The sequence below is a fragment of the Salvelinus namaycush genome, chromosome 5, assembly GCF_016432855.1.
Source record: "Salvelinus namaycush isolate Seneca chromosome 5, SaNama_1.0, whole genome shotgun sequence".
NCBI lineage: Eukaryota > Metazoa > Chordata > Actinopteri > Salmoniformes > Salmonidae > Salvelinus > Salvelinus namaycush.
In genome coordinates, this window is record NC_052311.1 from 48,220,814 (window position 1) to 48,248,741 (window position 27,928).

The 27,928-nt window shown below is 41.0% G+C and overlaps 2 protein-coding genes across 3 annotated transcripts; one reads left to right on the forward strand and one right to left on the reverse strand.

Annotated features, from left to right (window-relative positions):
- Positions 1 to 1,261: 1,261 nt before the first annotated feature.
- On the reverse strand, positions 1,262 to 14,714 carry LOC120048373 (septin-7). 2 transcript variants are annotated; one of them, XM_038994297.1, is made up of 15 exons: positions 14,611 to 14,714; positions 13,064 to 13,065; positions 12,840 to 12,942; positions 10,573 to 10,679; positions 8,526 to 8,626; positions 8,227 to 8,361; positions 7,378 to 7,495; positions 7,043 to 7,135; positions 6,461 to 6,557; positions 4,918 to 4,969; positions 4,652 to 4,780; positions 3,696 to 3,716; positions 2,928 to 3,063; positions 2,437 to 2,579; positions 1,262 to 2,182 (listed from the first exon to the last, which is right to left on the reverse strand). In XM_038994297.1, the coding sequence occupies exons 1-15, from the start codon at positions 14,612 to 14,614 to the stop codon at positions 2,143 to 2,145; spliced, it is 1,281 nt and encodes a 426-aa protein (XP_038850225.1). In that variant the 5' UTR covers positions 14,615 to 14,714; the 3' UTR covers positions 1,262 to 2,142. The 2 variants fall into 2 exon arrangements, with proteins under 2 accessions (XP_038850225.1, XP_038850226.1); XM_038994298.1 differs by lacking the exon at positions 3,696 to 3,716.
- LOC120047153 (serine/threonine-protein kinase Nek10-like) lies at positions 14,708 to 27,928 on the forward strand. The gene is made up of 29 exons (XM_038992687.1): positions 14,708 to 14,730; positions 17,837 to 17,935; positions 18,017 to 18,101; positions 18,273 to 18,314; positions 18,411 to 18,489; positions 18,576 to 18,643; positions 18,832 to 18,911; positions 19,013 to 19,099; positions 19,291 to 19,515; positions 19,859 to 19,998; positions 20,099 to 20,160; positions 20,309 to 20,386; positions 20,487 to 20,551; positions 20,637 to 20,739; positions 21,147 to 21,275; positions 21,611 to 21,748; positions 21,918 to 21,963; positions 22,388 to 22,509; positions 22,672 to 22,774; positions 22,971 to 23,046; positions 23,292 to 23,421; positions 23,517 to 23,587; positions 24,282 to 24,502; positions 24,670 to 24,741; positions 25,188 to 25,288; positions 25,442 to 25,552; positions 25,712 to 25,826; positions 27,606 to 27,658; positions 27,808 to 27,928. Exons 1-29 carry the CDS (start codon positions 14,708 to 14,710, stop codon positions 27,889 to 27,891), a joined length of 2,808 nt encoding a protein of 935 aa, XP_038848615.1. The 3' UTR covers positions 27,892 to 27,928.

The following is a 27,928-nucleotide window of genomic DNA, read 5'->3' on the forward strand; positions in this document are numbered from 1 at the left end:
GTAAATGTGGACTATTTAGGAAGCAGCCACGGGCAGTGATAGGCTTCATAATAACCATCTCATGATTAGCCTAGGCTACTATCAAATTAATAAGCTAAATTGTATTTTATTTATTCAGAGGAAATGGCAACTATCTGAGCAATATAAAGAAATCCTGAAAAGAATGACTCGAAAACCTGAGTCACGCCAATTCTTTGGTCTTATGGGGAAAAGAGGCTCTGGTAGGCTAACTACTTCCTAGTAATAATTCAATATTTTAAATATATTCTATTTCTATAAAAGCTCATCTGTATTTTTGCTTTTTCCCCTTCCACTCTTTGCAGCAAAATCCCAGGTAACAAGACCAGGTAAGTGTTGTATGCATTAGTTGGTAATGACCATTTCAATAACATTTTACTGAGGCTACTATTATGAAGATATTAATGGGATATAAGGCACAGAGATCCTATTAAATATGTAATTATATGATAGAAGGTATGGTACCACTAAGGTGGAACTGTTCTCATGTCATATACAATCCCTAAGAGAGACTCTGCTGTGTAATGTCAAAATGGGATCACGAAGGTTTACTTTTTTCAGTCTGAAATAGCCCTACTATCACCTCTTTTCCAGGGCAGAAATTTGAGTCTTTTGTTGGACTGGTGGGTAAAAGGAGCTCAGAGGAACAAGGTAAAATACCAGCATTTAGTGTATCTATGACTCATTCTGAGTGAGTTTTTTCCCCCCCTCTTAGGACATAATGTTGATTACTGTTATTCCTGCAGGTTCCTTCTAATGGATCTCCATAGCAGCTACATACAACTTTGCATCAAAAGAATTAAGTGTGAACCAGGATGCACTGAACATGTGTTTGCATGATTGTTTCAGTCGAGCGTGATGTGCAATGTTTTGAAAACATTTTGCGTCAGCAAATTAACAGTACTTGCAAAAATTGCTTTAGAAAATTAAGGAATATGCATATTACTGTGTGAAATGTCAAATCAATTCAGGTAAATAACCTGTTAGTGCTCTGAAAACATTCATATTGTGCATGTAATGGGGCAGAATACTTATATCAAAAGTAAAACCACTAAACTGAGAAAAGCTGAAAAGGAGACCCATGTTGCCCTCTGGTGGATATATGGTGTAGACAAAGCAGATTAATACTAAACTACAGAGAAAAATAAGTAACACATTTAAACTGTTTAAATTTCAGTAGGCCTACATAATAGGTATTCTGAATGTAGTAATGCAGTATCAACATGCATCTCTTAGCAGCATTCATTGCAAGTCTATCACATGTTTATTAAGTGACTTTGTACAATACAAATAAAAAATACAGATGGAGTACATAGGCAAAGCAAAATATGGTGTTGACTTTCCTTTCCCACTTAATCTGATGACATGTGGAGTTACAGAAATATTCCTTTCATTTATTTTTTTGCTCTTTGTACGACTACTGAATGTATTTTAAACAGTCAATCCTCTTCAGAAACTGGTCAAATCTTCAGAAGAATTCTTACATACAAAAAAAAAATGGACTTTAGCTGGCTCGGTGTATATATAAAAAATAAACTAACTGAAATATAACATTTATGAAGTTAAATGGTGGTCCAAGGCTAGTGAAATTTGCTAAAAACAGAAAGCGTTACATTTTGGAAAAATGCCATTAAAAGCCATTAAAAAAAAAAAAGCCCAAGGTGCATTTTAGCCTCTTTTAGATTTCCCATTCCTCCTATTGAGAGACCGAGACAGTTGTTTCCTGTTAGGCTAGATTGCAAGGGGAGCTGTTCAGTAGGTTTATCTGTTACACTTTACTAAACACAATTTCCTTTTCCACATCATGGAAGATCTTTTGTGCCTGTAAACGAATAAAACCACTGGAACATGATTGTTGCTCTGCATAAAACTGTAGACATCAGTTGTTAAATAGACATTGCAACCTTGGGCAGTATTCAGTTATATGGGTTTGGCCTGTCTAAGACGGTAAGTTTGGTTAAGGTAAACACATTCCTTGGAGAAGTCCACAGGCAGCTCTCTTCCGGTCATTGTGACAGTACATGCAGACCCAGCTGGGCTGTACAAGAGCTTTGGTGTTGGTTTGGTGCCACACACAGATGTCCGAGCTGGCAACAAGTACAACTTGGTGTTTCTGCAGACTGTCTAAAATATCTTCCCCTTCTTTTTGTTCTTTTCCAGAGTCCTGTAGAGGAGATCATGTTGCAGTGAATATAGTATATAAGGCAATATAATGATGCAAACATTTACAAACAGTGGTTGATATGATTATACAACAGTGACATCTAGTGGGACAAGCTGGTATTACGTTCTGCACAGACCCTTGTTTGTGTGTCCAGTTGAGCTTTTTTCTCTAGCCAACAGACAACAATAAATAGAGCTACTTTTGTAACAACCAAAGACACCACTACAGTTCAGGTGTGTGACAGACAGTGTTACCTGGAGGCATCCAGTCTCTGTTGCTCCAGGCGCTGATTGGCCTCCCAGTTGGCCCGGTCATCCTCAAACTGGCGTCTCTTCTCCTCCAGCTCCTTGTGCTGGGCCTCCAGATTCTTCTTCATCTGCTCATGACGCCTCGACAGCTGCAGAAGAGACATTTTGAAAACAATTGAAAATACATGCTCACAACTGTGACTCACTGAATAACTGACAATTGTTGCTAAGAGGACTATCCTGGTTAAATAAGTGTGCATTTGGAAATGTAACACTTCAGAGAGGGGCAGTGAAGTTCACACACACACACACACACACACACACACACAAGAACTAGTCATTAAAACACATCCGCTCACACACTCCACTCACTGTCTCACTAAGACTTTCAGTGCATCAACACCCACCAAAAAGTGAGTGTTTATGCATCAGGAAGAAAGAAGTCAAACCATACGGTAGGGGTCAGTAGTGTAGTAAGGCAATGTGACTGATGTTACCTCAGCCTCGGAATCTCTCAGCTTCTGGATCTTCTCTTTGACCTTCATCTCAAACACCTGTTCCATTTCCATCTCCATCTTCTTCATCTTGGCCACGTGCTCCCGCCGCTCCTCCTCCATCTGAGCCAGGGGGCTCCTGCAGGGTCACACACGTATGCACGCAAACAGTCAGACCAGTCCTACAGTGCACCGTCACCATCCATCACCAACAGTGGAATAATCCGCACAGTAATGCCACCCCCATTTCCTTGCAGGGAATTGGTACATACAAGGATCTATGCATGAAAGGAATGCTAGGACCCAACAATGTGGTGACTGAAGTGTGGAAAAGCAGAGGGAAGAAGAAACCCAATTTGCTCTGGAGCAGGGGACTCAAAGACCAGCACCAAGCAATCACGGAGCTGAGTTAGCTAAGCTGTTAGCATAGGCTAGTGAGTAACTGTAGTGAAAAAGTGGTGCTTTGGGATGTTAGCTTAGCTAAATGTTAGTAAACTCAATTGAAAGTGAGAAGAAGCCACCAGTCTAACTACGCTAATTACATTTGAAGTATTTGCAATGTAATATGCATATTTATCAATTCCCAGTTGACTTCTCAATGTTGGCATCTACAGGGTTCCTTGAGACATTGTCTGACATAAGGGGGAAGAAAGGAGAGAAGAAAACACCCTGGACTGGGAGAAAGAGAACCCAGACAGAAGAACACGAACAAGGGAGGAACATTTTATATTTTTAAAAAATGATCTAAGGAAACATAAATTGACCACTTACATGCCTTCACCTGTGTCATGTCTAAAAAAACAGAAACACACACACTTAGCATGCTGCGATGAAATCATGCACTACGACAACGGAAAAACTCAAAACGGACTGACCGCACTAACAAAAACACACACTAAGAACGAAACATCTACTTTCTCGCGGTAAACAAGGAAAAGTTCACAAAGAAACAAAACCACTTTTCAAGAGGCATGAAACGGTGTGTGCAGTAGTAGCCTTACATTAGTAGCATGTGTTTGGTGCGTAGCTGTGCGTTAGGAACCGCAGTGTGTGAGGGTGTCTCTCAGTAAAGAGCTACGATGCGGAGCGTGGTTGGTGTACATAACAGGGTCTTAGGTGTGAGAGAGCAGCAGTGTGGAATTTAAAAGGGATAGTTATGGATTTTGGCAACCAAGCCCTTTTCTACTTCCCAAGAGTCAGATGAATTTGTGGATACCATTTTTATATCTCTGTGTCCAGTATGAAGGAAGTTCGAGATAGCATTGACTCGCGACTTTTTGGAAGTCTATAGGTATCTGCAGATACCCATAGACTTCCAGTCATTGCGCTAAGGCTAGTTAGCAATTGCGCTTACGCTAGTTCGCATTGTGCTAGATAGCAACTTCCTTTAAACTGCACGGAGAGAAACATAAAAATGACATCCCCGAGTTCATCAGACTCTGGGGAAGTAGATAAAGGGCCTCATTGCCAAAATCCATAAGTATCCCTTTAAGCTGTAATACCTGCATTTGGAATGATGGACCTATATCGGAAAAAAAATTACCTCCAAGAACACTACGACAATAACATCCATTTATATACAGCCTAAATATCACATCAATATGATAAAACATTTCAAATGTCTCAGATGTCCAGTAGATTATCTGTCAGGTAAAATATGCCTTTAAGCAAAAAGAGTTAAGCTGTGCCTTGTTAAATAGAAAACCACTGGTAGATGTTGGACTCACTTCGTCGACTGTTGACCCTTGACCCTGTTGTTGTCCTGTCCGTTGTAGGTGACGGCCGCCAGCTTCCTGCTACGGTAGTTCTCATAGTGGACGTTATTGGTCACGTCCTTCAGGTCCTGCATGTGTGTTCTGTGCGCAACAAAACAAGTCTTAGAAACCTATCAAGTTGAGGCTATGGTCAATGTGGTTGACAACATTACAAAATAAAATAAAAATGCATTGTCATGTCCTATACATTTTTGTAACTTCATGTTTTGAGTCTGTACCTGATGAGCATGTCTCGTAGGATGGTGAAATCACAGTGGTCTCCGTTCTCAACTGCAAGGAAAGACAATCAATACATTTTCAAACCCCTCTCCAAAAGGAGCCTCTTTTCTTAAGGCTGCAATCCCGTTAACGGGATCGATATGACAACAGCCAGTGAAAGTGCAGGGCGCCAAATTCAAACAACAGAAATCTCATAATTAAAATTCCTCAAACATACATGTATCTTATACCATTTTAAAGATAATCTTGTTGTTCATCCCACCAAAGTGTCCGATTTCAAATAGGCTTTTCAGCGAAAGCACCACAAACGATTATGTTAGGTCACCACCAACTCACAAAACAATTCAGCCATTTTTCCAGCCAAAGAGAGGAGTCACAAAAAGCACAAAGAGATAAAATTAATCACTAACCTTTGATGATCTTCATCAGATGACACTCATAGGACTTCATGTTACACATTACATATATGTCTTGTTCGATTAAGTTCATATTTATATCCAAAAGCCTCAGTTTACATTTGCGCCATGTTCAGAAATGCCTCCAAAATATCCAGAGAAATTGCAGAGAGCCACGTCAAATAACAGAAATACTAATCATAAACTTTGATGAAAGATACATGTTTTACATAGAATTAAAGATACACTTGTTCTTAATGCAACCGCTGTGTCAGATTTCAAAAAGCTTTACGGCAAAACACAATATTCAATAATCTGAAAACAGCGTTCAGCCACAAAAGCAAGCCATACAGTTACCCGCCAAATTGTGCAGTCAACAAAACTCATAAAAAGCATTATAAATCTTCACTTACCTTTGCTGATCTTCGTCGGAATGCACTCCCAGGACTCCCACAAGAAATGTTTGTTTGGTAATGTCCATCATTTATGTCCAAATAGCTATTTTCGTTAGCGTTTTTGGTAAACAAATCCAACGTCAGGAAGCGCGTTCACTAAAAGCTGACGAAATGTCCAAAAGTTCCGTAACAGTCCGTAGAAACATGTCAAACGATGTATTGAATCAATCTTTAGAATGTTTTTAACATAAATCTTGAATAACGTTCCAACCGGAGAATTACATTGACTTCAGATGAGCGATGGAACAGAGCTCCCTCTCATGTGAACGCGCATGGTGAAAGCATGGTCAGGTCATGGCAGACCTAACTAATTCCCCTTTCATTCGGCCCCCCCTTCACAGTAGAGGCATCAGACAAGGTTCTACAGACTGTTGACATCTAGTGGAAGCCGTAGGAAGTGCAAACAGATCGATATCCTACAGTGTTTCTCACTTCCCGCTTGGATTTTTTTATCAGGTTTTTGCCTGCCATATCAGTTCTGTTATACTCACAGACATAATTCAAACAGTTTTAGAAACTTCAGAGTGTTTTCTAGCCAATACTAATAGTAATATGCATATATTAGCTACTATGACTAAGGAGCAGGCGTTTACTCTGTGCACCTTTCATCCAAGCTATACTGCACCTGCAGCCATAAGAAGTTAATAGATTTTCCCTTTTCCCCTAACTTCATCTCCCATCATGCCTGGTACCTTCTGCCACTCCCCATGGGTACTGTCGTCCTCTGGTCCTCTTCCCGTTCACCTCGATTATGGTGTTACTGCCCACCACAGCCAGGGGTAGACGGTCCTGCAAGCACAATAACAACGGCGTGTGAGACAAGTGTGTGTTTATGCAACAGCCCCTGCAGAATTTTGTGATAGGCTAGTTGTGGGCCAAAATATTTGGTTTTGCTGCAGCAATTTGGATATTTTACATGGCAATTTGCAACGATTTTGACCAATTTGGAAAAAAGTTTGACATGCTGCTTGATTGAACCATTTTATGCAGTAAAAGTGCGTTATTGGTTAAAATGTCCAGCACTCAGTGCAGTGATTGGAAAGCTATATGCGGTAATATTGCAATGATTTTACTGCTTTATGTGGTAATAGTGCGGTGATTGGTAATTTGCACACCCTCGCATAATAAGCGGGGAATTTTTGATTTTGCAAAAACAATTGCTATCGCCATATCCAGGCGGGACGGATGTAGCTAAGTGCCTAACAGTTCAAATGGCTAAGTTTGTTGGTGCACGCATGGTGCTTACAACTACTCACAGTACATTTGTGTCATACCTTGATCTTCTTCACCAGTTTGTTCTCTTCCTCATCATCCGTCTCTGGGAACTCATAGATCTTGATTTTGTGTTCCAGGATTTCCCGCATGATCTGAGGGAAGGTTCAGTAGGTTTTATTAACATACAAAAGACATGTGAGACAGTTCTTTATCATGTGGTATCAACTCCATTCAGACTGTACTGCCCAGGGGAAATTTAGAGGGCATCGTCAGAGCAGTATGTAGAATGGGAAACCGACCATTCTGCCCAAACAGTCTATTTCTATCTACAACAATCAAGTCTTCGTCTGTGTAAACCTTTGATGCCCAGCCCACCCAGACAGAGCCCACTGACCTGCTTCTTGAACCGTTGGCACTCCTCTGGGGTGAGAGTGTCTGCTTTTGCGATCAGTGGGATGACGTTCACCTTCTCATGCAACCGTTTCATGAACTCAATATCCAGAGGCTTCAGTCTGGAGGGAGACGTGACAAAATGTACATTAATACCATAAATGGTGGGGTAGGGGTACTGATGGACAGATTCCTGACAGGTCCACTATTTTCATAGCAAACCACAAAGCTCACATTTCTTTCCTTACATCTATTAACTAATAAAACATTGTTTGCAATGGAGCTCTAGTAGTGTAAACAAACAAGTCATTTATCAACGATGACAACACAAATAACTACTGTCTATGTCCAGAACACTTTCCCCAGCTGTTTCCCGTGAGCAGTGTCACTGTGCAAGGCACTCGAGTGCGAGTCAGCTTATATCAGCTGGTGCTGTGAGGAGTGTGTGTGTGAGGGGTCAGTGTGTGAGAGGCCAGCATAAGCTGCTCATCCTAAGAGCCTGTCTCAACACTGACTGGGGGATTGTAACGACAATGTCCCGTAGAACAGAGTATGAACAGTGAACGCATGCACACACCCCATTTACCCCACAGCCACGATACACACAGCCTTCTCTGACAGATGGCCAATGCCCTTTAGCACTAACAGTCATATGAAACACAACTATGTAGGTATATTACAAAACAACCCTAAAGAATGAAAAAAGCCTATAAGAGGCAATAGCCAAAAACTATTGGAATTTCTAATATGGGCTATTCTACTTTACACTTGTGAAATCTTAGTAAATCTCAAGACGCTCTCCCCCTTCATTCACACTGTCCGACCTCTCTTTCTCCCTCCCACCCAGACTCACCCGTGTCCCGAGGGGGCGATGAAGTAGAGGCAGCACTGCACTCTGCTGTCAGGCATCAGTCGTCTGTTCACCCGCGACTCACAGTTGAGGTAATCCTCAAACTTGCTGTCTATGTGGTCGATGACCGGCTGCCAGCTGCGCGGTACACACAGCCACAGGGAGGAAACAAATCCACACACATTGAGCCAAAAATGTTCGCTACTTCCTGGAAACCTGCTCGCAAGCTATGAGCTGAAATGGCTGTCAAGATCAATGCATTTATTGGAGCCAAAATGGAGTTGGCGTCACACTTTGCGTACCAGTTGCTATTGTCCACAGCGTCGCCGAATCCTGGGGTGTCGACTATTGTGAGCAGGAGCTGGACACCACCTTCCTTTACTAACACTTTGGATTGCTCCACCTGGGAAATAGAGACTTATATTAGCATTCAATAGTTGTCTTGTCTAACTGCATACTGTTACTGTTCATATTTGGTGTATGACAGTGAGATAGTGAACAATACAACTTTCCTAAGAACCGTCGTAAGAATATTAAGCCCCCACTACACTTCTGGTTGTTTAACTTTTGGACAACAATGCAGAACCCAATGCGTTGAGCCAACACCTGTCTCCACAAGAGAGTGTTTGCAACAACACAGGAGAAATGAGCATACTGCCAATCCCAATGAAGGGAATGAAGAGGACCAAAACAACCTCTCAGGAAGACAACTTGTCCCCAAATGTGTAGCACACATTGAGGCCAGTGGGTGACGCTCATTCTAGCTGCATGTATCAACATGCAGTCTAACACTGTGCTATTACCGAACTATGCAGAGGAACCAGAAAAACAGACGAGCATCTGTGTGGAGATAGCGTTGCGTTTTGGAGGACAAGTAGAGCAAGTTTCTGGACTAAATGACACCCAGTGCCTTCAGAAAGTATTCACACCCCTTGCCATTTTCCACATTTTGCTGTGTTACAGCTGGAATTTAAAATTAATTATATTGAGATTTCTTTTGTCACAAGCCTACACACAATACCCCATAACGTCAAAGTGGAAAAATGTTATTCAAATTGTTTTTACAAACAAATTAAATAAATTAAAAGCTGAAACGTCTTGAATCGTGCAGTGAATTTCAAACACAGATTCAACCACAAAGACCAGGGATGTTTTCCAATGCCTCGCAAAGGGCACCTATTCATAGATGGGTAAAAAAATATATATAATAATTTAAAGCAGCCATTCAATAGCCCTTTGAGCATGGTGAAGTTATTAATTACACTTTGGATGTTGTATCATTACACCCAGTCACTAAAATGATACAGGCGTCCTTCCTAACTCAGTTGCCGGAGAGGTGACTTTAAAACAGTTACAGCATTTAAATGGCTGTGATCGGTGAAAACTGAGGATGGATCAACATTGTAGTTACTCCACAATACTAACCTAAATGACAGAGGAAGCCTGTACATAATAAAAAATATTCTAAAACATGCATCCTGTTTGCAAAAAGGTACTAAAGTAATACTGCAAAAAGTGTGAAGCAATTAACTTTTGTCCTGATTACAAAGTGTTATGTTTGGAGCAAATTCAATACATTACTGAGTACCACCCTCCATATTTTCAAGCATAAAATGGTGGCTGCATCATGTTATGGGTATGCTTGTAATCGTTAAGGACTGAGGAGTTTCAGGATAAAAAAAAGAAATGGAATAAAGCTAAGCACAGGCAAAATCCTAGAGGGAAACCTGGTTCAGTCTGCTTTCCACCAGACAGAGATGAATTCATCTTTCAGCAGGACAGCAACCTAAAACAAGGCCAAATCTACAGTGTAGTTGCTTACCAAGAAGATAGTGAATGTTCCTGAGTGGCCGAGATACAATTTTGACTTAAATCTATGGTAAGACCTGACAATGGTTGTCTAGTAATGATCAACAATCAATTTGACAGAGCTTTGAAAACATTTAAAATAATAAAAGGCAAATGTTGCACAATCAAGGTGTGGAAATCTTTAAGAGACTTACAGATGAAGACTCACAGCTGTAAATCGCTGGCAAATGTGCTTCTACAAAGTATTGACTCAGACGTGTGAATACTTATGTAAATCTATATCATTTTCAATACATTTGCAAAAATAAAACAAAAACAAGTCATTGTGGGATATTGTGTGTAGATGGGTGAGAAAATGCAGGCTGTAACACAAAATGTGGAATAAGTCAAGGGGTATAAATACTTTAGTCTGCTCTATATCACAGAATGTGTTTCAAATGCCAAGGTATCTACACTGAGGAAAACTAACATGGTCATCAGTGAAATAAGGATATTCAACAAGAGAATCCAGGACTGCTAAGCAGAAGTGTTTTAAACTACCTGTACAGTCTTTTTGACTCTGTGTGAAGGCCCAGGGTATTCTGACGAGTACAAGTCTGTTAGGAACAGAGAGTTGATCAACGTGGACTTGCCCAATCCTGATTCACCTAGAAGAAAACAAAAACGGTTGCAATAAAACTGAATCTATTTTTTTTTATAGCATGGCTCATTTAGCCTAATGACAGTGTTGCTACATTAGGATCATTGTCATTTTAAATGAGTGAGTCAATGCAATTCAAATCAACATATTGGCCTAGTGTGCACAGTATATTATATATATATATATATATATATATATATATATATATATATATATATATATATATATATATATATATCAGCAAGAACAACATTCAAAGACATTATAAACAGCTAACCATACATGTTGAAAGCAGGTACATCCCACTGTGTGAAAGCCATTCATGCAACTTTAGAGGCATCCCATGGTAATGTAGAAGCATCTAATAAAGCCCAGCCAATAAATCCCATCAAAGGTCATGTCTTTGATTGAGGGCCATTGACATTTGTCCAAGACGACCATCCATCCAAGACGACCATCCATCTAATGATTGTGTAAAGGGCTAGGGCAACAGCTCCTGGTCTGAACGTGGCTAGAGAATGCCTCTTATCATGCCGGCTGTGTGGTCCCGTTTCTCTAGCGTGGCTAGCCATTGTGTGCCTGGTCTCCATGCTCCTGGGGAATGAAATCATTAGGGCAGTGGAAATGACCACTGGCACTGACCTCGATCGTCAACGGGCTGCTGTTTACAGGCTTGAGAGTTTGAGAGCTACCATTTCTGTGTTGAGTGATTGCACTTGACTACGTGCATTTCAATGCCCATCTTCATACTCTTATGAATATGGATGGCTAGTTTATATCAACACGCCAGTGTTTTCCATGTAACAAGACAGCGTGCTGCACTCAGCAATGCATAGTGCGCTGTGCCAGTCACCGCCGATAACGCTATCCCTTTCTCACACTACCAGTGACCTAAGCCAGCAGGGACATGTGGGCTCAAAGCTCCTCAGGACTGGGTAGAGGAGCTAGCTCTGCCTACTGCCGAGGCAGTGTGTATGTAACAGTGTACGAGACTGATATTGCTGAATTAGCAAACTATCAACCGCTATCTTTTTTACTGTAGATTTTGTATTAAAATGTACAAAAATGGATACAAAATCCACAGCAAAAAAAGAAAAATGGTTGATAGTTTGACTCTTTGCTAATTCAGCAATATCAGTCTCGTACACTGTTACATACACACTGCCTCGGCAGTAGGCAGAGCTAGCTCCTCTACCCAGTCCTGAGGAGCTTTGAGCCCACGTCCCTGCTGGCTTAAGTCACTGGTAGTGTGAGAAAGGGATAGCGTTATCGGCGGTGACTGGCACAGCGCACTATGCCTTGCTGAGCGCATCACACTAACCTGTCCTGTACATGGAAAATACTGGTGTATTTATATAAACTAGTCTGCTTCACATATACAAAGTATGCATCGTTTGTGATGCGTTTGCATTCACAGAAATAGGACTTTAAAAACCGTATTATTATTATTGCAGCAATCAGGCTGGAGAAATCTTCAAGGCATTTCTGGGCCCCAACAGCCAACTTGGGCACCATCCAACACACTGCCTTAAAGGACATTTTATACAGCAGGGTAAATCATGGTGACTTGTTTAAGAGGAACCCCGTTGCATGCGAGTGCCTGGCAAGGCAGACATGTTTAGATAGAATGACCAGTGTAGCCTGACTTCTTAAACTGATCAATGATAAACCCATGACTGGCTCAGAAAGAGGCTGCTGTTCAGATGAAATGCGAGATGAACTATTCTTAGCAGTGAGGGAGAACTTCTGCTATGCCGACCACAGGAAATGGTTTGACCCAAAGAAACATTTTCCCTCCAAACAGTGACTGATTAGCAAATGAAGGTCCTGGCCGAGTTCAACGACCGCATCCAAGTACTTCAACGGCACTCTCCTATTTTTGATAATACTGCACAGTTGTTTAATAAATCCAATCAAAACAATGCTATTCTAAAAAGGCAGGTAGATGTGAAAAAAAGTCAACGAGAGAGGTTATCTTCCCTCCCCCGACAGAGGAGTTTAAAACCACACACATACATGTACTTTGCTTGCACATAACTATTCCTTTCTCCAAATTTAGACTTACCATACAGAGCTTTAACTGGTCAACTGTATTGTTAAAACTGAAATGACTGAAAAAATTACTCGGTTGAACCATGACCTCAATATACGAATAGCATTTTCTTACCCACAACCATCAGGGTGAATTCAAAGCCTCTCTTCACCGACTTTCTGTACACTTGGTTGGGAAGGCTAGCAAAGCCCACATACCCCTCCAGATTCTTTTGTTGCTGGAAAGTAACATACGAGCACAACATCACCACCACAAGGTTACTTCAAAATTATGGGAAAGTAATTCTGATAAGCAGGCAAATAAACATTGGCCTAACTGACCAATCCATCCATACTTACAGCTGTTTTATGGAAATAATCATGCGATGTGGTCCAAAGTGAGGTAAGAGCCAGAGGAGAGAACACAGGCGACAACAATCAATATCAGCAATAATCCTAACAAAGAATTATGTCTTCAGAATCAATTTCACAAACTGTAAAGCCTGGGGATAAATAATGTGTGCTTGGGCTAGCAAGCATAACATCACAGAGTTGGATAGTATGATACAATGTTATTCACTGTTGTTGGCTTTGCCATGGGGCATAACGGAGTCCAATCTCTGTTGATGCCCTTAGCCTTGGACTGTTGTTCAAATGTTTTCAATTGAAAGCGTATGCCTGTTTCGAAATTACCGTTCAAATTGTAAGTCTTCTTTATGTCCATGCATGGTATGAGTGGGATCACTATCTGTACACCAGTGGAGGCTGGTGGGAGGAGCTATAGGAGGACGGGCTCATTGTAATGGATAGAATAAAAGAAGGCATCAAACCTGGCTTCCATGTGTTTGATACTGTTCCATATATTCCATTCCAGCCATCACAATGAGCCCGTCCTCCCACCAGCACCTACTGCTTTACACTGTTACATGGAAAATGTTTTTGGCAACTGATTCAAATCCTTCTTCACGATTATGCTAGCTAGTGTGGTTTCCGTTTCAGTTAGCAGGTCAACTGAAGGAAGTGGTGAGCGGAGTACACATTTTTCTCATGCAGTCATGTGTATCTTCATCGCAATTTAATAGGCCTTCTTTAATAAAAAACCTGGCTCACTTTCACTTGGTCCTACCCCCAAACCAACTTGAAAAAGCAGACACCAAAAGATACCCATCTTCAGACTTGACTTGTCCTTAGATCTATCCAAGGTCTGAGAATCTAGCTGTGTTGGCTTGAGCGAGGGTTTATCCTCATCTGTCCCCTCCCTCAGATTATCAGAACATACTCTGGTATGCTGTTTTCTACACTATATGGTGTCTCACACACACTTCAATCTATTTTTTCAGTGTAGTACTCATGGGCAAATCAAGTGTTTGAAATAGCTGGAAGTAAATACATTGCTTGACATTATTGTTTTTCTAGCTAACAATAAACAATGGCTTGCTCGGGGAATACTGGGACAGTAATTTAATTTAAGGGTAAGGACTTGGCGTTAGCATTTTCTGAATCGTAGGCTAGCAAGCCAGCTGGCTAACGTTAGGTGGTGAACATGACGTTATCGCCACAATAAATTTAAAAAAGCTAGCTAGCGTTACCTCGATTGAGTTTACTTAACAAACACCAGATACATAAAATAAAACATCCGCTTTTGGAATGAACCACTAGGTAGGTGAAATTGGCGCAAGCAATTCGTGATGAGGGACAAAATAACTACACAGGAAATGCCTCAGCTAATGCTAACCTGCTAGCAACTCATCCAACAACTGGTGGGGGGACGACTGGGCGTTGGTTACTCAGACAACTAAAAAGCCACGAACAACCATTACTTTAAAATAGCCATTCTGATACAACAAGTTATGAATGTAATTTCCAAAGCAGCTTTCTGACATTTTTGATACAGTAAGTAGGCTCACCCATAATGTTGACGTTTGCTGCCGCTCAGAAACCGATCATTCACAACCCGACATTCCCCTTCTCACTAGCGCATACCTACGTACTATGGCCGACGTAATGTCACACCTGAACGACGGAGAGTACGTCAGATACAATGCGTACTGAGATTAAGAATAGCAAAAATTAAGGACCCAACGTCTCGCGGTAGTTTGTTCATTGCCTGAGTTATCCACATGCTATCGCGACAACATTCTTACATTTTTGCTAAAAATTTAGATAATCTCTGTTTTCATCTTGTTTATTTTCCATCAACAGAAACCTGACAGAAACTCTGCATCTACTTAAGTTTCCAAAATCGGAAGTTTATTTTGCATATAGATAGATGCACATAGGTTAGTAGTGTATGAAAAATAAATATTTATCAAAATGAGAGTTATAAACCTACTTGTTAATTTACAGTTATTTAGTATTAATGTGTTTATTTATGCACTTGGTGAAACTGGAACAACCACTAAGCTATAATAACAGGGGAACAACAAACAACTACATTCCAAAGACACAATTATCTGGTGACGGAATGCGAAAAGGCGTCAGTTGTATCCATAGAAACTACCACATAATAATGTTGCTTCCACCTATTGGTTAAAACTATCATCAATTTCAGTATGACCTTTTCCAATTCGGGCACATACTTTCCCATAATATGTCCATGAATAAACTGCAACCTTGAGGGAGAAAACAAGCTTGAAAAAGAATAATAAAATAACAGGTGTATCCTACATATTTGCCATGGTGAAGGAGGGTAAGGGACTGCTCAGTGGCTCAAAGGAAACATGTTTGTCATTTGTTTTGTGTTCCCTTGTAGTGGATGGCTGCATTATTCCTGAACTATGTCGCACCTGTTGTTGTTCAGTGTTACTAGCTACCGCTAGGCTAATGTTTCTAAAACAGACTATGTTTATTTGTATATTGAGAGCAGTTACAATGTACCAAATGCCATGATATTGAATGCATTGTTATATATTGTCAATTACCGGAAGTTGTACCTCAGGTATGACCCATGGAAGCAGAAGGGAATTTGTATAATGCCCAACCCAGTTAAAAAGGTGAGAAGAGCAGACAAACTACTCCAGAAGTTAAAGGGACCAGACAACAAGTAAGTTGTATTGAAGTAATTTCAGTTTCAGTCAATTCAGATACTGCACATACATAATGTCAAAATAGGCCTAGTTTTTTTGGGACATTTTCAACTAAAATATTCACACACAACTGATGTCCTGTTATGACTGGAATAAAAGGATTGACCAAAATGTATCATTTTTAGAGAATCACATGATCTCAGGAAACTACTGTCCCTGCTTGAAACTAATGCTCACAGACACCAGGTAAGGACATGTCAATTCAGCTGAATGTCGAACCCTCTATTTTGTGTTGTACAGTTGTGGCCAAAAGTTTTGAGAATGACACAAATATTAATTTTCACAAAGTCTGCTGCCTCAGTGTCTTTAGATATTTTTGTCAGATGTTACTATGGAATATTGAAGTATAATTACAAGCATTTCATAAGTGTCAAAGGCTTTTATTGACAATTACATGAAGTTAATACAAAGAGTCAATATTTGCAGTGTTGACCCTTCTTTTTCAAGACCTCTGCAATCCGCCCTGGCATGCTGTAAATGAACTTCTGGGCCACATTCTGACTGATGGCAGCCCATTCTTGCATAATCAATGCTTGGAGTTTGTCAGAATTTGTGGGTTTTTGTTTGTCCACCCGCCTCTTGAGGTTTGACCACAAGTTCACAATGGGATTAAGGTCTGGGGAGTTTCCTGGCCATGGACCCAAAATATGTTTTGTTCCCCGAGCCACTTAGTTATCACTTTTGCCTTATGGCAAGGTGGTCCATCATGCTGGAAAAGGCATTGTTCGTCACCAAACTGTTCCTGGATGGTTGGGAGAAGTTGCTCTCGGAGGATGTGTTGGTACCATTCTTTATTCGTGGTGGTGTTCTTAGGCAAAATTGTGAGTGAGCCCACTCACTTGACTGAGAAGCAACCCCACACATGAATGGTCTCAGGATGCTTTACTGTTGGCATGACACAGGACTGATGGTAGCGCTCTCCTTGTCTTCTCCGGACAAGCTTTTTTCCGGATGCCCCAAACAATCGGAAAGGGGATTCATATGAGAAAATGACTTTACCCCAGTCCTCAGCAGTCCAATCCCTGTACCTTTTGCAGAATATCAGTCTGTCCCTGATGTTTTTCCTGGAGAGAAGTGGCTTCTTTGCCGCCCTTCTTGACACCAGGCCATCCTCCAAAAGTGTTCGCCTCACTGTGCGTGCAGATGCACTCACACCTGCCTGCTGCCATTCCTGAGCAAGCTGTACTGGTGGTGCCCCGATCCCGCAGCTGAATCAACTTTAGGAGACGGTCCTGGCACTTGCTGGACTTTCTTGGGTGCCCTGAAGCCTTCTTCACAACAATTGAACCACACTCCTTGAGGTTCTTGATGATCCGATAAATGGTTGATTTAGGTGAAATCTTACTGGCAGCAATATCCTTGCCTGTGAAGCCCTTTTTGTGCAAAGCAATGACGACGGCACGTGTTTCCTTGCAGGTAACCATATTTGACAGAGGAAGAACAATGATTCCAAGCACCACCCGCCTTTTGAAGCTTCCAGTCTGTTATTCGAACTCAATCAGCATGACAGAGTGATCTCCAGCCTTGTCCTTGTCAACACTCACACCTGTGTTAACGAGAGAATCACTGACATGATGTCAGCTGGTCCTTTTATGGCAGGGCTGAAATGCAGTGGAAATGTTTTTGGGGGATTCAGTTCATTTGCATGGCAAAGAGGGACTTTGCAATTCATCTGATCACTCTTCATAACATTCTGGAGTATATGCAAATTGCCATCATACAAACTGAGGCAGCAGACTTTGTGAAAATGAATATTTGTGCCTTTCGCAAAACTTTTGGCCACGACTGTACAGTATGATGTGGTTTGTCTGCCTGACATTCCAGGTGGCAGTATTGAGTCAGTCATGTAAGGTCCGCAACAGTGGAGGAAGATCTCAGACCACTCTCCAGCTAAATACTGCCAGCAACAATAGGAGTCAGATTCACATAACCTCTGAAGATCCTGAGCTGGAGAAATTCAGGTATATCCCTAAATAATGCATTTAGGATTCCTTGAATATGATTGATCACATAATTAACTTTTCTTACACATCTTTCCTTCTAACAGTGCAACATACAGAAACCAACATTGTTTCAACAGTCATCCTCAACATAAGCTTTTTTTGGAGATCCTTACCTCTTTGGTCAAGAACAGGCTGTGCAGGTAGTCTCATATGGTTTCAACAATTTCTGTGCAGCTGATGAAGGTCTTGAAAGTTGCTCAGTTGTGTGTGTACTTCCTTTGTAGTGACTGGGTCGACTATGCACCACCTGAGTCTGTCCTTAGAGTGCTCATCTGTCTACGATTGCTTGTAAGAGAACCACTTTATCAGGTAAAACGAATGATGGGCCTTTTCTTCCTTCAACTTCGTATGATGTAAAATAGATATGACTCGTGCTGCCTTTCTCTTTTGACTTGTTGACAAAAACCTGACAAGCAAGCAGGACAATTCAACACTGATTTCAGGTATCTTTTTCATTCTCGTCATACCCTCTCTTTTCAGAGAGTTTTTCATCAACTCCAAGGTGTTGATCTTCTCGCAAGGGTATACTTTAAATCTATTTTAAAAAACCTTCTAGTCTGACAGTCCTGTGTTGCTTTTTATAGCTGTCACTTTCTATCCCTTTCCCTCCCTCTTTAGTACATGGAGTCGGTGTGCAGCAGTTATCTGGGGTGTGGAGAGCAGACATTTGTCATGGAGAAGTTGGTCACCATGACGTGTGAGTTATCAAATCCCCCCAAAAAGTAGCCTGTATTTCCCTCAATGTCCTTCCTTATTGTTCCTTGTCTCTTCATTCCTGAATAGATATGTTTCAGAAACTGTCTGCAGTGGAGGACCAAAGGCAGTGGGTTATTGAGAGTGGCGCTCATAAGGTAAACAATTGTACAAATTTCACTGCCTCATACTGTAGGATTGTGTTAAATGAAGAAATGTACTCCTAACTGACTGTTAATCCAATGTCTGCTCCCCATTACTTGTGGATAGGTTTTTGTTTTTTTCTGTCTTGGAAAGTAGTAACTAATGAGCATATAATGATGTAAGATTTCATGCTCATGCTCAGACCCTGGTAAAGCTCCTATCAACACGTGACAGCAGTGTATTACTAGGTGCCCTCCTAGCACTCACCTCATTGGCTGAGAGGTAACTGCTCTTATAAAGGGACCTTGGGACATCATGCAAACCTTTAGTAAAAGTATACACTGTAGCTAACACTTAAATACATCACTTGATCTATCCCCTAGTTCAGAATGCAAGAAGAAGATAGGAGAGTTGTCAATCGTGGAGAATCTTCTTGTTATACTACAAGATTATGACTTACTGTCCAAAAGGTACGGTACCTACCTCCCTAATCAGTCACACTCTATGCGTTCATCTTTGCACAACAAAGTTGCCTCAAAATAACAGTTCGCCTTACACCCCCATCAACAGCATGACTATATCACTAGCAATAACATGCATCTTCCAATGTCTTGCTTTGATATGTGTTTTGCGTATCCATTTTTCTTTGTGTCCCTTTCAGGATGAGTGCAGAGTTGCTGCGGCTGCTTTCCCCGGTGCGGCAGGTGCGGGAGCAGGTGAGGGAGTGCGAGGGACTGCCGGTGCTGCTCAGCCTGCTGCACGGGGAGCACCTGAAGCTGCTGTGGAGCGTAGTGTGGGTCCTGGTCCAGCTGTGTGAGGAGCCAGACACCAGCGCCGAGATACGCACCTGGGGAGGGGTGCAACAGCTGCTCCACATCCTCAACAGGTGAGAGGCTGCCTCTGGATAGACTAAAGAAGTATCATAAAAGGTCATGGAAAGCATAGACTACTCAGGAGTTCACTGGGTCAAATGCAGTATATTGGGTGAGGCCTAGGTTAGTGTATATTATGACCTTGAGAAAATTGTGATTATGGGAAAATGGTATGCAACCTCTGGTTAAGCTAATATAGTATTGTCAAGAGTTACTCGAGAGTTTAGTGGGTCAAAGACAGTGGTTGAAACATTGGTTAGTGATTATTATGACCATGAGGAAATTCTGATGATGAGAAAGTGGTATGCAACCCAGACCAGTAGGGTTCTGTAATGTACTGTATGCTGTCTGTTCCAGTGAGCGGGCGTACTTTTCGGACCGCTCCTCTATCGAGGCCCTCTGCAGCGCCAATGCAGCGGGACGCATCCAGAGACAGCACGTCAGTGAGGAGCTCAGTCCACAGGAGGATGTGGACGACAACATGTCTCTACAGTCAGGTAGGAACATACACTGGACATGTTGGATATTTTGACTATAGATCATATAGATTGATCTACGTTCAACATGATCTTGTGTAAATGTCTGTCTGTATTGCAGCATGCTGTGCGGCTCTGACTGAGCTCGTTTTGGATGACACCACTGCACATCAGGTGGTTCAGGTAAAGGCACCTAGCCACAAACAGAAACAGAGTTTTGGCTGCCATTAGAACGGTCAATGAACTGGACAATATATAGCACTATGATATTGATTCAGAATTGTGTTAGTGGAAAGGGCATTTTTGAAATGCGTTCTCTTTGCTTCGTCAGGAGAATGGGGTCTATGTAATTGCGAAATTGGTTCTGCCACAAAGCTTTCTCAATGGACCAAAAGCAATATCCCTACAGGTATTACACATGCATTACATAATGGTGTAATTACAATTATCATGTCATGTTTGTCCTTATACTACAATGATAGTCATTATGTTATTGTTGATGTTGATAGTGCTATGCATTTCGGACCCTACGTTTCCTCTTCAGCATGGAATGTAACCGGCATCTGTTTAAAAGGTGATGACATAAGACATTGTTTCTTAAAGTCAATGTACATATTTATTTATTTCAGAAAATGTATTTAAAAAAAATTATGTTTCAGGCTCTTTCCTACAGATTTATTTGAGCTGTTCATTGATGTTGGACATTATGTGAGAGACATCACTGTCTATGAAGCACTTCAAGCAAAAGTTTCTCTCTACACTGTGAGAAAACTGCTATACTGTAAAAACGACCATACGTAACATATAGGTAACTGCCAAAATAAAGGAAACACTAACATATAGCGTCTTTAAAGGGTGTTGGGCCACCAGGAGCCAAAACAGCTTCAATGCATCTTGGCATAGATTCTACAAGTGTTTGGAACCATATTGTGGAAGCATCTGCTTTCAATAGAGTTTTTATCCCTCATTTACTCAAGTGTTTTCATTATTTTGGCAGTTACCTGTACATTCAAGAGCCCTCTCCTGTCTCCTTTTAGATTGTAATGTAAAGCCCCGTATAATCAGAATAATGATTAATTGACTATTTTCATGAACTATTCTCTGCCGTCATTACTACCCTACTCCACTCTGTAAGGATTGTTTATTGGCGTGTGTTGGCTTGCCTTTAGCAGGAGGAATTGGACAGCCTGAGGGAGAATATTGAGACTGTCGACCAGAACCGCCCTCCTCTGAGAGTGATCAATGGCTACTCCATACTGGACCATCTAGGCACTGGGGCCTTCGGCAGTGTGTTCAAGGTAGAGCCTCCCACTGAGCCATTCCTCAGTGCCAACCTTAACGTGCATGAATGAGTGGACACATGGCAACCATTACAATGTGGTTGTGATTGATGTGGCATGTCTGATTGTGCTTTAATTTCAAGGACTCATGATTACTAGAATGTTGCTACCTCTACATGCTTGAGTTTGAATTTGTACCATTTGGCATGACTATGGAGAGATTTTAGTGCCAAAAGAAATTGAATCCGAAGTGTATTTTGGCAGTTATATCACTCCACACATGTCTTCAACATTCTTTCTGGTGTATTTTCTACCTATTTGGTTTTGATTGTTGTGTGCGGTTGTGCTGAGAGGTGAGGAAACAGAGTGGTCAGAACCTTCTGGCTCTGAAGGAAGTGAATCTCCACAACCCTGCCTTTGGTAAAGATAAGAAGTCCAGAGACAGCAACGTGGAGAAGATAGTGTCTGAGCTCACCATCATTAAGGAACAGGTTAGCATTGGTTTACTATCGGCCAGATACAGTAGTTCATGTCTCACACGTAGCTTTTGATTGTTGATATTCTACCATGTGGTTATATACAATATTACCTACAACACACCAGTCAGTACTTCTTTTTGAATGATGAGCACTCATGCCTTTTTTTCTCTGGTCCCTGGAGATGACCCATCCAAATGTTGTGAAATATTACAAGACATTCTTGAAAGGTAAGTATCAGACACACACCACTATTTTTTCAATTTCTGTACTTTTTATTTAACATTTATTTATCTAGGCAAGTCAGTTAAGCATAAATTCTTATTTACAATGACGATCTACCAAAAGGCAAAAGGCCTCCTGCGGGGACGGGGGCCTGTGATTAAAAATGAAAATAAATACAATATAAATATAGAACCAAACATACATCACAACAAAAGAGACAACACAACACTACATAAAGAGAGACCTAAGACGACAACATAGCAAGGCAGCAACACAACATGGTAGCAGAACAAAACATGGTACAAACATTATTGGGCACAGACAACAGCACAAAGGGAAAGAAGGTAGAGACAACAATACATCACACAAAGCAGCGTGTTAACATTATTAAGATATCTGCTTTTTAAATGGCTATGAACACTGTTTCAGGTGACAGGCTGTACATTGTCATGGAGTTGATAGAAGGTGTTCCCCTCTGGGACCATTTCAACTCTCTAAAAGAGAAGGAGCAGCAATTCACAGAGGAGAGACTTTGGAACATATTCATCCAGGTAAGTATCGGCCTCCATTGCTTTGCACTGACAACAAATCTACTGTGACCGTGAATTCTCTCTTGGATAATTGCTATGAATGAATGAATGAATCAATGCTATGATGTTGTTTACTAAAGAATGCATATCCCTGTTTTTTTTTCTCCTGATGAAATTTCTCAGATGTGTCTGGCTTTAAGGTACCTGCACAAGGAGAAGAGGATCGTCCACCGAGACCTCACTCCTAATAACGTCATGCTGGGAGAGAGGGACAAAGTCACTATCAGTCAGTCAATCACAGTTGTCCTTTTCATGCTCTATTTCTCTCTCCTCATGGCATCTTCTACTAAAACCAGAGGCACACGTAAATATGAATGAGTCAAATTCTTCCGCAAACCACTTATCATTCGTTTTACGTACATCATGTCCTTATGCCTGAGGATGTACGTGTCGGTAAAACATTTGACCTGAATCCATTTCAGCTGACTTTGGGCTGGCTAAACAGAAACAGGAGAACAGCAAGCTAACATCAGTGGTTGGGACCATACTGTACTCCTGGTGAGTTATGTGTATAATAGTTACTCAGGGGAGATTTCAGGTCGATCTGTCCTGATGATGAAGTAGGTCGTCTCTAAGGTACGACTGCCTTTAGCAAGCTTCATTACTGACACTCCAATATCATTTGAATGATCTCTACAACTGCCATGTTGCGTGTGTGTGTGTGTGCGTGTGTGTGTGTGTGTGTGTGTGTGTGCGTGTGTGCGTGCGTGCGTGCGTGTGTGCGTGTGTGTGTGTGTGTGTAGTCCAGAGATAGTGAAGAGTGAGCCGTATGGGGAGAAGGCTGATGTCTGGGCTAGCGGATGTATCCTCTACCAGATGGCCACACTGAGGCCTCCATTCTACAGCAGCAACATGCTCTCCCTCGCCACCAAGGTAACACGCAAACGCACATATACACACACACTACTCACATAGGTTCTCTATGTATCTAGGGCTATTGTTGCTAAACTGTGGTTTGTGTTTGGTAGATTGTGGAGGCAGTCTATGAACCAGTGGAGGAAGGCATTTTCTCAGAGAGAGTCACAGACATGATTAAATGGTAAGTATAAATATAGTATAAAAGTATAAAAATATGATAATTAAAAAGTTAATTAATTTATGTTTCACTTAAATATCTTTGATGTGGATAGCAAAGAATCAAATCAATTCGAAGTTTATTTGTCACGTGCGCCGAATACAACAGGTGTAGACCTTACAGTGAAATGCTTACTTACCTTTTTTGCACTATTGGTTAGAGCCTGTATTAGGTGAACAATAGGTAGGTAAAGAAATAAAACAACAGTAAAAAGACAGGCTATATACAATAGCGACGCTATAAAAGTAGCGAGGCTACATACAGACACCGGTTAGTCAGACTGATTGAGGTAGTATGTACATGTAGATATGGTTAAAGTGACTATGCATATATGATGAACAGAGAGTAGCAGTAACGTAAAAGAGGGGTTGGCAGGTGGTGAGTGGGACACAATGCAGATAGCCCAGTTAGCCAATGTGCAGGAGCACTGGTGGTCAGCCCAATTGAGGTAGTATGTACATGAATGTATAGTTAAAGTGACTATGCATATATGATAAACAGAGAGTAGCAGCAGCGTAAAAAGAGGGGTAGGAGCCTGAGCAATTGCTGTACCAGGCAGTGATCACACATTGCATCACACAAATCAATGATGGGCAATTCTTGATAAGATGCTACATTATCTGATTACTACCTTTATAACTCCCATAATACCCCTCAGGTGCCTGACAACTGACGCAGACTTGCGTCCAGACATCGTGGAAGTCAGCTCCAAGATCTCTGACATCATGATGAGGTTCATGGACAGTTTGTATACTTCCCAGAATGCTTTGGAGAGGAGGGCGGAGCGAGACAGGAAACGAGCACAGAAGTACTTCCTGGAGAGCCATCGGGGCAGGGTCAGCTGCTGCCACTCCTCTAAAGACCAGGAGAAAACCACTAGTAGGACTGATGAGTCCATGGTACCATACTTCTCTTTAGGCCACAGCTCAAACCAAAGCAAAAAAATACACAGCCAAGGTAAATCTTCCTTGAATTATATGGCCGTAATTAATGTTTCTCATAAAACATTTGCTACCATGTTGATTATGATCTATGTGTTTATATAGATAATGGCTCAGATAAAGATCTAGATCCCTTTCATACCCACATCTCCACTGTCTCGGGGTATAAAGACGCTGGTGAGCACTTGAATTCAAAATGCTCACTTGAATTTAGATCATTCAATTACTAGGAGTATTTCCAAGTGTAATGTTTGGATTGGAATCAATTTATCTTTTTTTATTGTTAAAGGGCTGATCAAGAGCAGCGTCAGTGTTTCTGTGGTAGATGAACCAAACTTAGCTGGGTGAGTCTATATACGATCATACGCTGATATATTATATGTTGTTGAATGTGACCCATATCATCATTTCATCTGAAGAGTGCCTATACTGTTTGTGTCATGACAACAGTTTGTCAGTCAAGTAATAAAATAACCATCCTGTTTTCCTCAGTGTTGAGTTTGCTGTTCCGAATCCAAAACCTCGACCAGGTAAATTGGGTCATTTTGAAGGATGTTCTTCTTTCCTCTTTCAACTTTGGTTAAGTGGGATCAACTCAACTGATAAACATGTGGGTTTCGTAGTGTCAGCAGGAATCTGTGTGTCTCAGAGGAAGGTTCGGCAGATCGATGATCCCGTCCAAAGACTCCTGGTACAACTGCATAAAATCATTTACATCACTCAGGTAAGTCTATATGTACTTTAGATTTTCATTTGATTTAGAGTTTCGGTAATAATAATGAGAACTATGTACCAGTTGGTTGGTGTATACAGTATGTCTAGACATTTGAGCCATTATATTTTAAATCGTACTGTTTTTAAACCATTTTATGTTCAGCTTCCCCCAGCTCTTCAGCACAGTGTCAAACGGCGGGCGATTGAGAGATTCAAAAAGTCCCTGTTCTACTACGAAAGCAGTCCCTACAATCTCAAGGTGGAGCTTAACAAGGTAAATACAAGACACCAGGAACTTACAACAACGTTAGAGCGGTCTGCCTCAACTATGGAGTTGCGCTGCGGTAGTCAGCGTGGCATTGTATGCCTATATACCAGTCTAGTTCATCTAACGGGTTAAATCCGTATGTATTGATCTCCATTTTGTTTCCAGCTGCTCCAGGGGTCTCCAGAGCTAATGGAGTCAGGCTCTGCCAGCTCAGACTGGTGGTCTCTGGTCCAGTCTTTTGGAGGAGACCATCTAGGTGCTGCCAAGCAAGCAGGGTTGGGTAGGTTACTTTCTAAATGTAATCCGTTACAGTTACTAGTTACATGTCCCAAATTGTAATCAGTAACGTAATCTGATTATATTCAGTTACTTTTAGATTACTTTCCCCTTAAGAGCCATTAGAAGAAGACAAAAATGTATGTTACCAATTGAAACACATCTATTGCAGGATAAATCAATGTTAAAGTTGACATAGCTGGCCATATATGGATGTTACATTTTACTTTATGGGTTGGTTATGTAGGCTTCTTCTAACCCATCGCTTTCTACTACATATAATAATACCATTAAATTATATCTTTACATTAAAAACCAAAGTCTATCAGAATTCCAGTCATTCCAATAAATGTTTTACACCCTGGATCTTCAAGAATAGGACTTGGAAATGTGTAAGTATAGATTAGCCTAATTGTTTTACCTATTTTACCTATTAGCCAGCCCTACTCTGTTGTTTATGATTTATGATTGTTATCATGGAGGACTGATTGGGCTTATTGATTCGAGTTGAAAAATAAATTCTGCTCTCATGGAATGGCATGCTTTGAGCACTACTGAAAAGTGCTATTTACATGTGAAAAATGAATGCCATATGCTACATTTGCTATAGGCCTATTGTTTACCTTTTTGTTGGTGACACTTTGATATCTTGATAATATGCAGCTGTTTAAATCCACAGATGAAACATTAACAAAACGGGCGCTCCGCCTCTGTTTTGGTAAAAAGCAGAGGGATGGGCCTGGAGAAATGTAACCACTCTCAGATTAATAGACAGAGCTATGGATGCAAGGACTGACCATCCATGATATCAAAAGTATTGTTTTAACCATGTTATGAGGCTATACAGTGTTTGTTTACAAACATTGGAGTAAAACAAGCTTATATTTTGGGTTCTCATGGAGTGTGACAGTTGAACTAAGCTCATGAGGCATTTACATGTTTTTTCACTGGCTGTCCACTGGTTTCAAAAATAATGATTGATAGGCATCTTAAACTTCTTAAATTCAACCATTATTGGGTTCAAATACACATTTAGGTTTGTGAACAGCCATCCACAACAACCACAATCCGTAAGGCACAAATAGCTAGATGAGAGAGCAGCAGTGTGATTCACATCAATGCGCTATGTAGATATCAATAACAAGTGATATCCGTATCCACGTAGACTAAACAGCTACTGTCATCCTTTCCTTCAAGTTGGATAATCTTTGGATGCCGACAGCAGTCGCACCATTGGAAGACATAGCTTGGACTGTGGCCTAAAAAAGCTTATTCCTACTCTTTTCCCGCGATCCATCAAACACATTTGGAGTGTCATCATAGTGGTCTCTGTCTTGTGGTCAGACTCGCTCAGGTGGAACAAACTTAAACTTGCACCTTTTTTCAATGCTGATTTGAACGTCATTGAGAAAACAGAGAAGTGTCAAAGATTTTGTTTTTTCACAAACATCCTTTCTGAATTTAAAAGTAATCCTTGAAGTAATTATCTAGTTTTTTCAAAGTATCTGTAATCTGATTACAATATATTTGCTCGTAACGTAATGGATTACAGTTAGCGTTTTTTTTAAATCCCTTACATGTAATCCATTACTCGCCAACCCTGCAAGCAAGGTACCCTAACCTCAGTGCTAGTGCATACTGGTTAACGTAGCAATCTAACAGAATACTGAGCCAAGAACCAAAGCTACGTGATGAGTGTTGTGTTCTCACGTTGTCTCCCATGGGGGTTGCTATAACTCTTGTCTAGGTGTTTAGAAGCCTAAAATGTAACTTTGTGCTACAGGTGATATGGAAAATGGGGATCTCAAGGAGGGAATCAGCTATGAGCAGATGCAGGTTAGTATCAGTTTTTTATGTATAGAAATAAATACAGTAGGATAGCCTGTTGTAGTTGACATATTTCTGGACATGTGGATGTCTATGTCTGGCTGAAACTGAGAAACTGGTTAGGAAATATGAATGCTATAAGTGATCTTTCATTTCAGGCCATTATAGAGGAGGTTCTGGAGGAGAATGGATACTACAACGCAATGAGGATTGACCAGGGTGCAACAGGGACAAACAAGTGACCTTCATCCTTATAAATCATATATTTATTAGCATGCT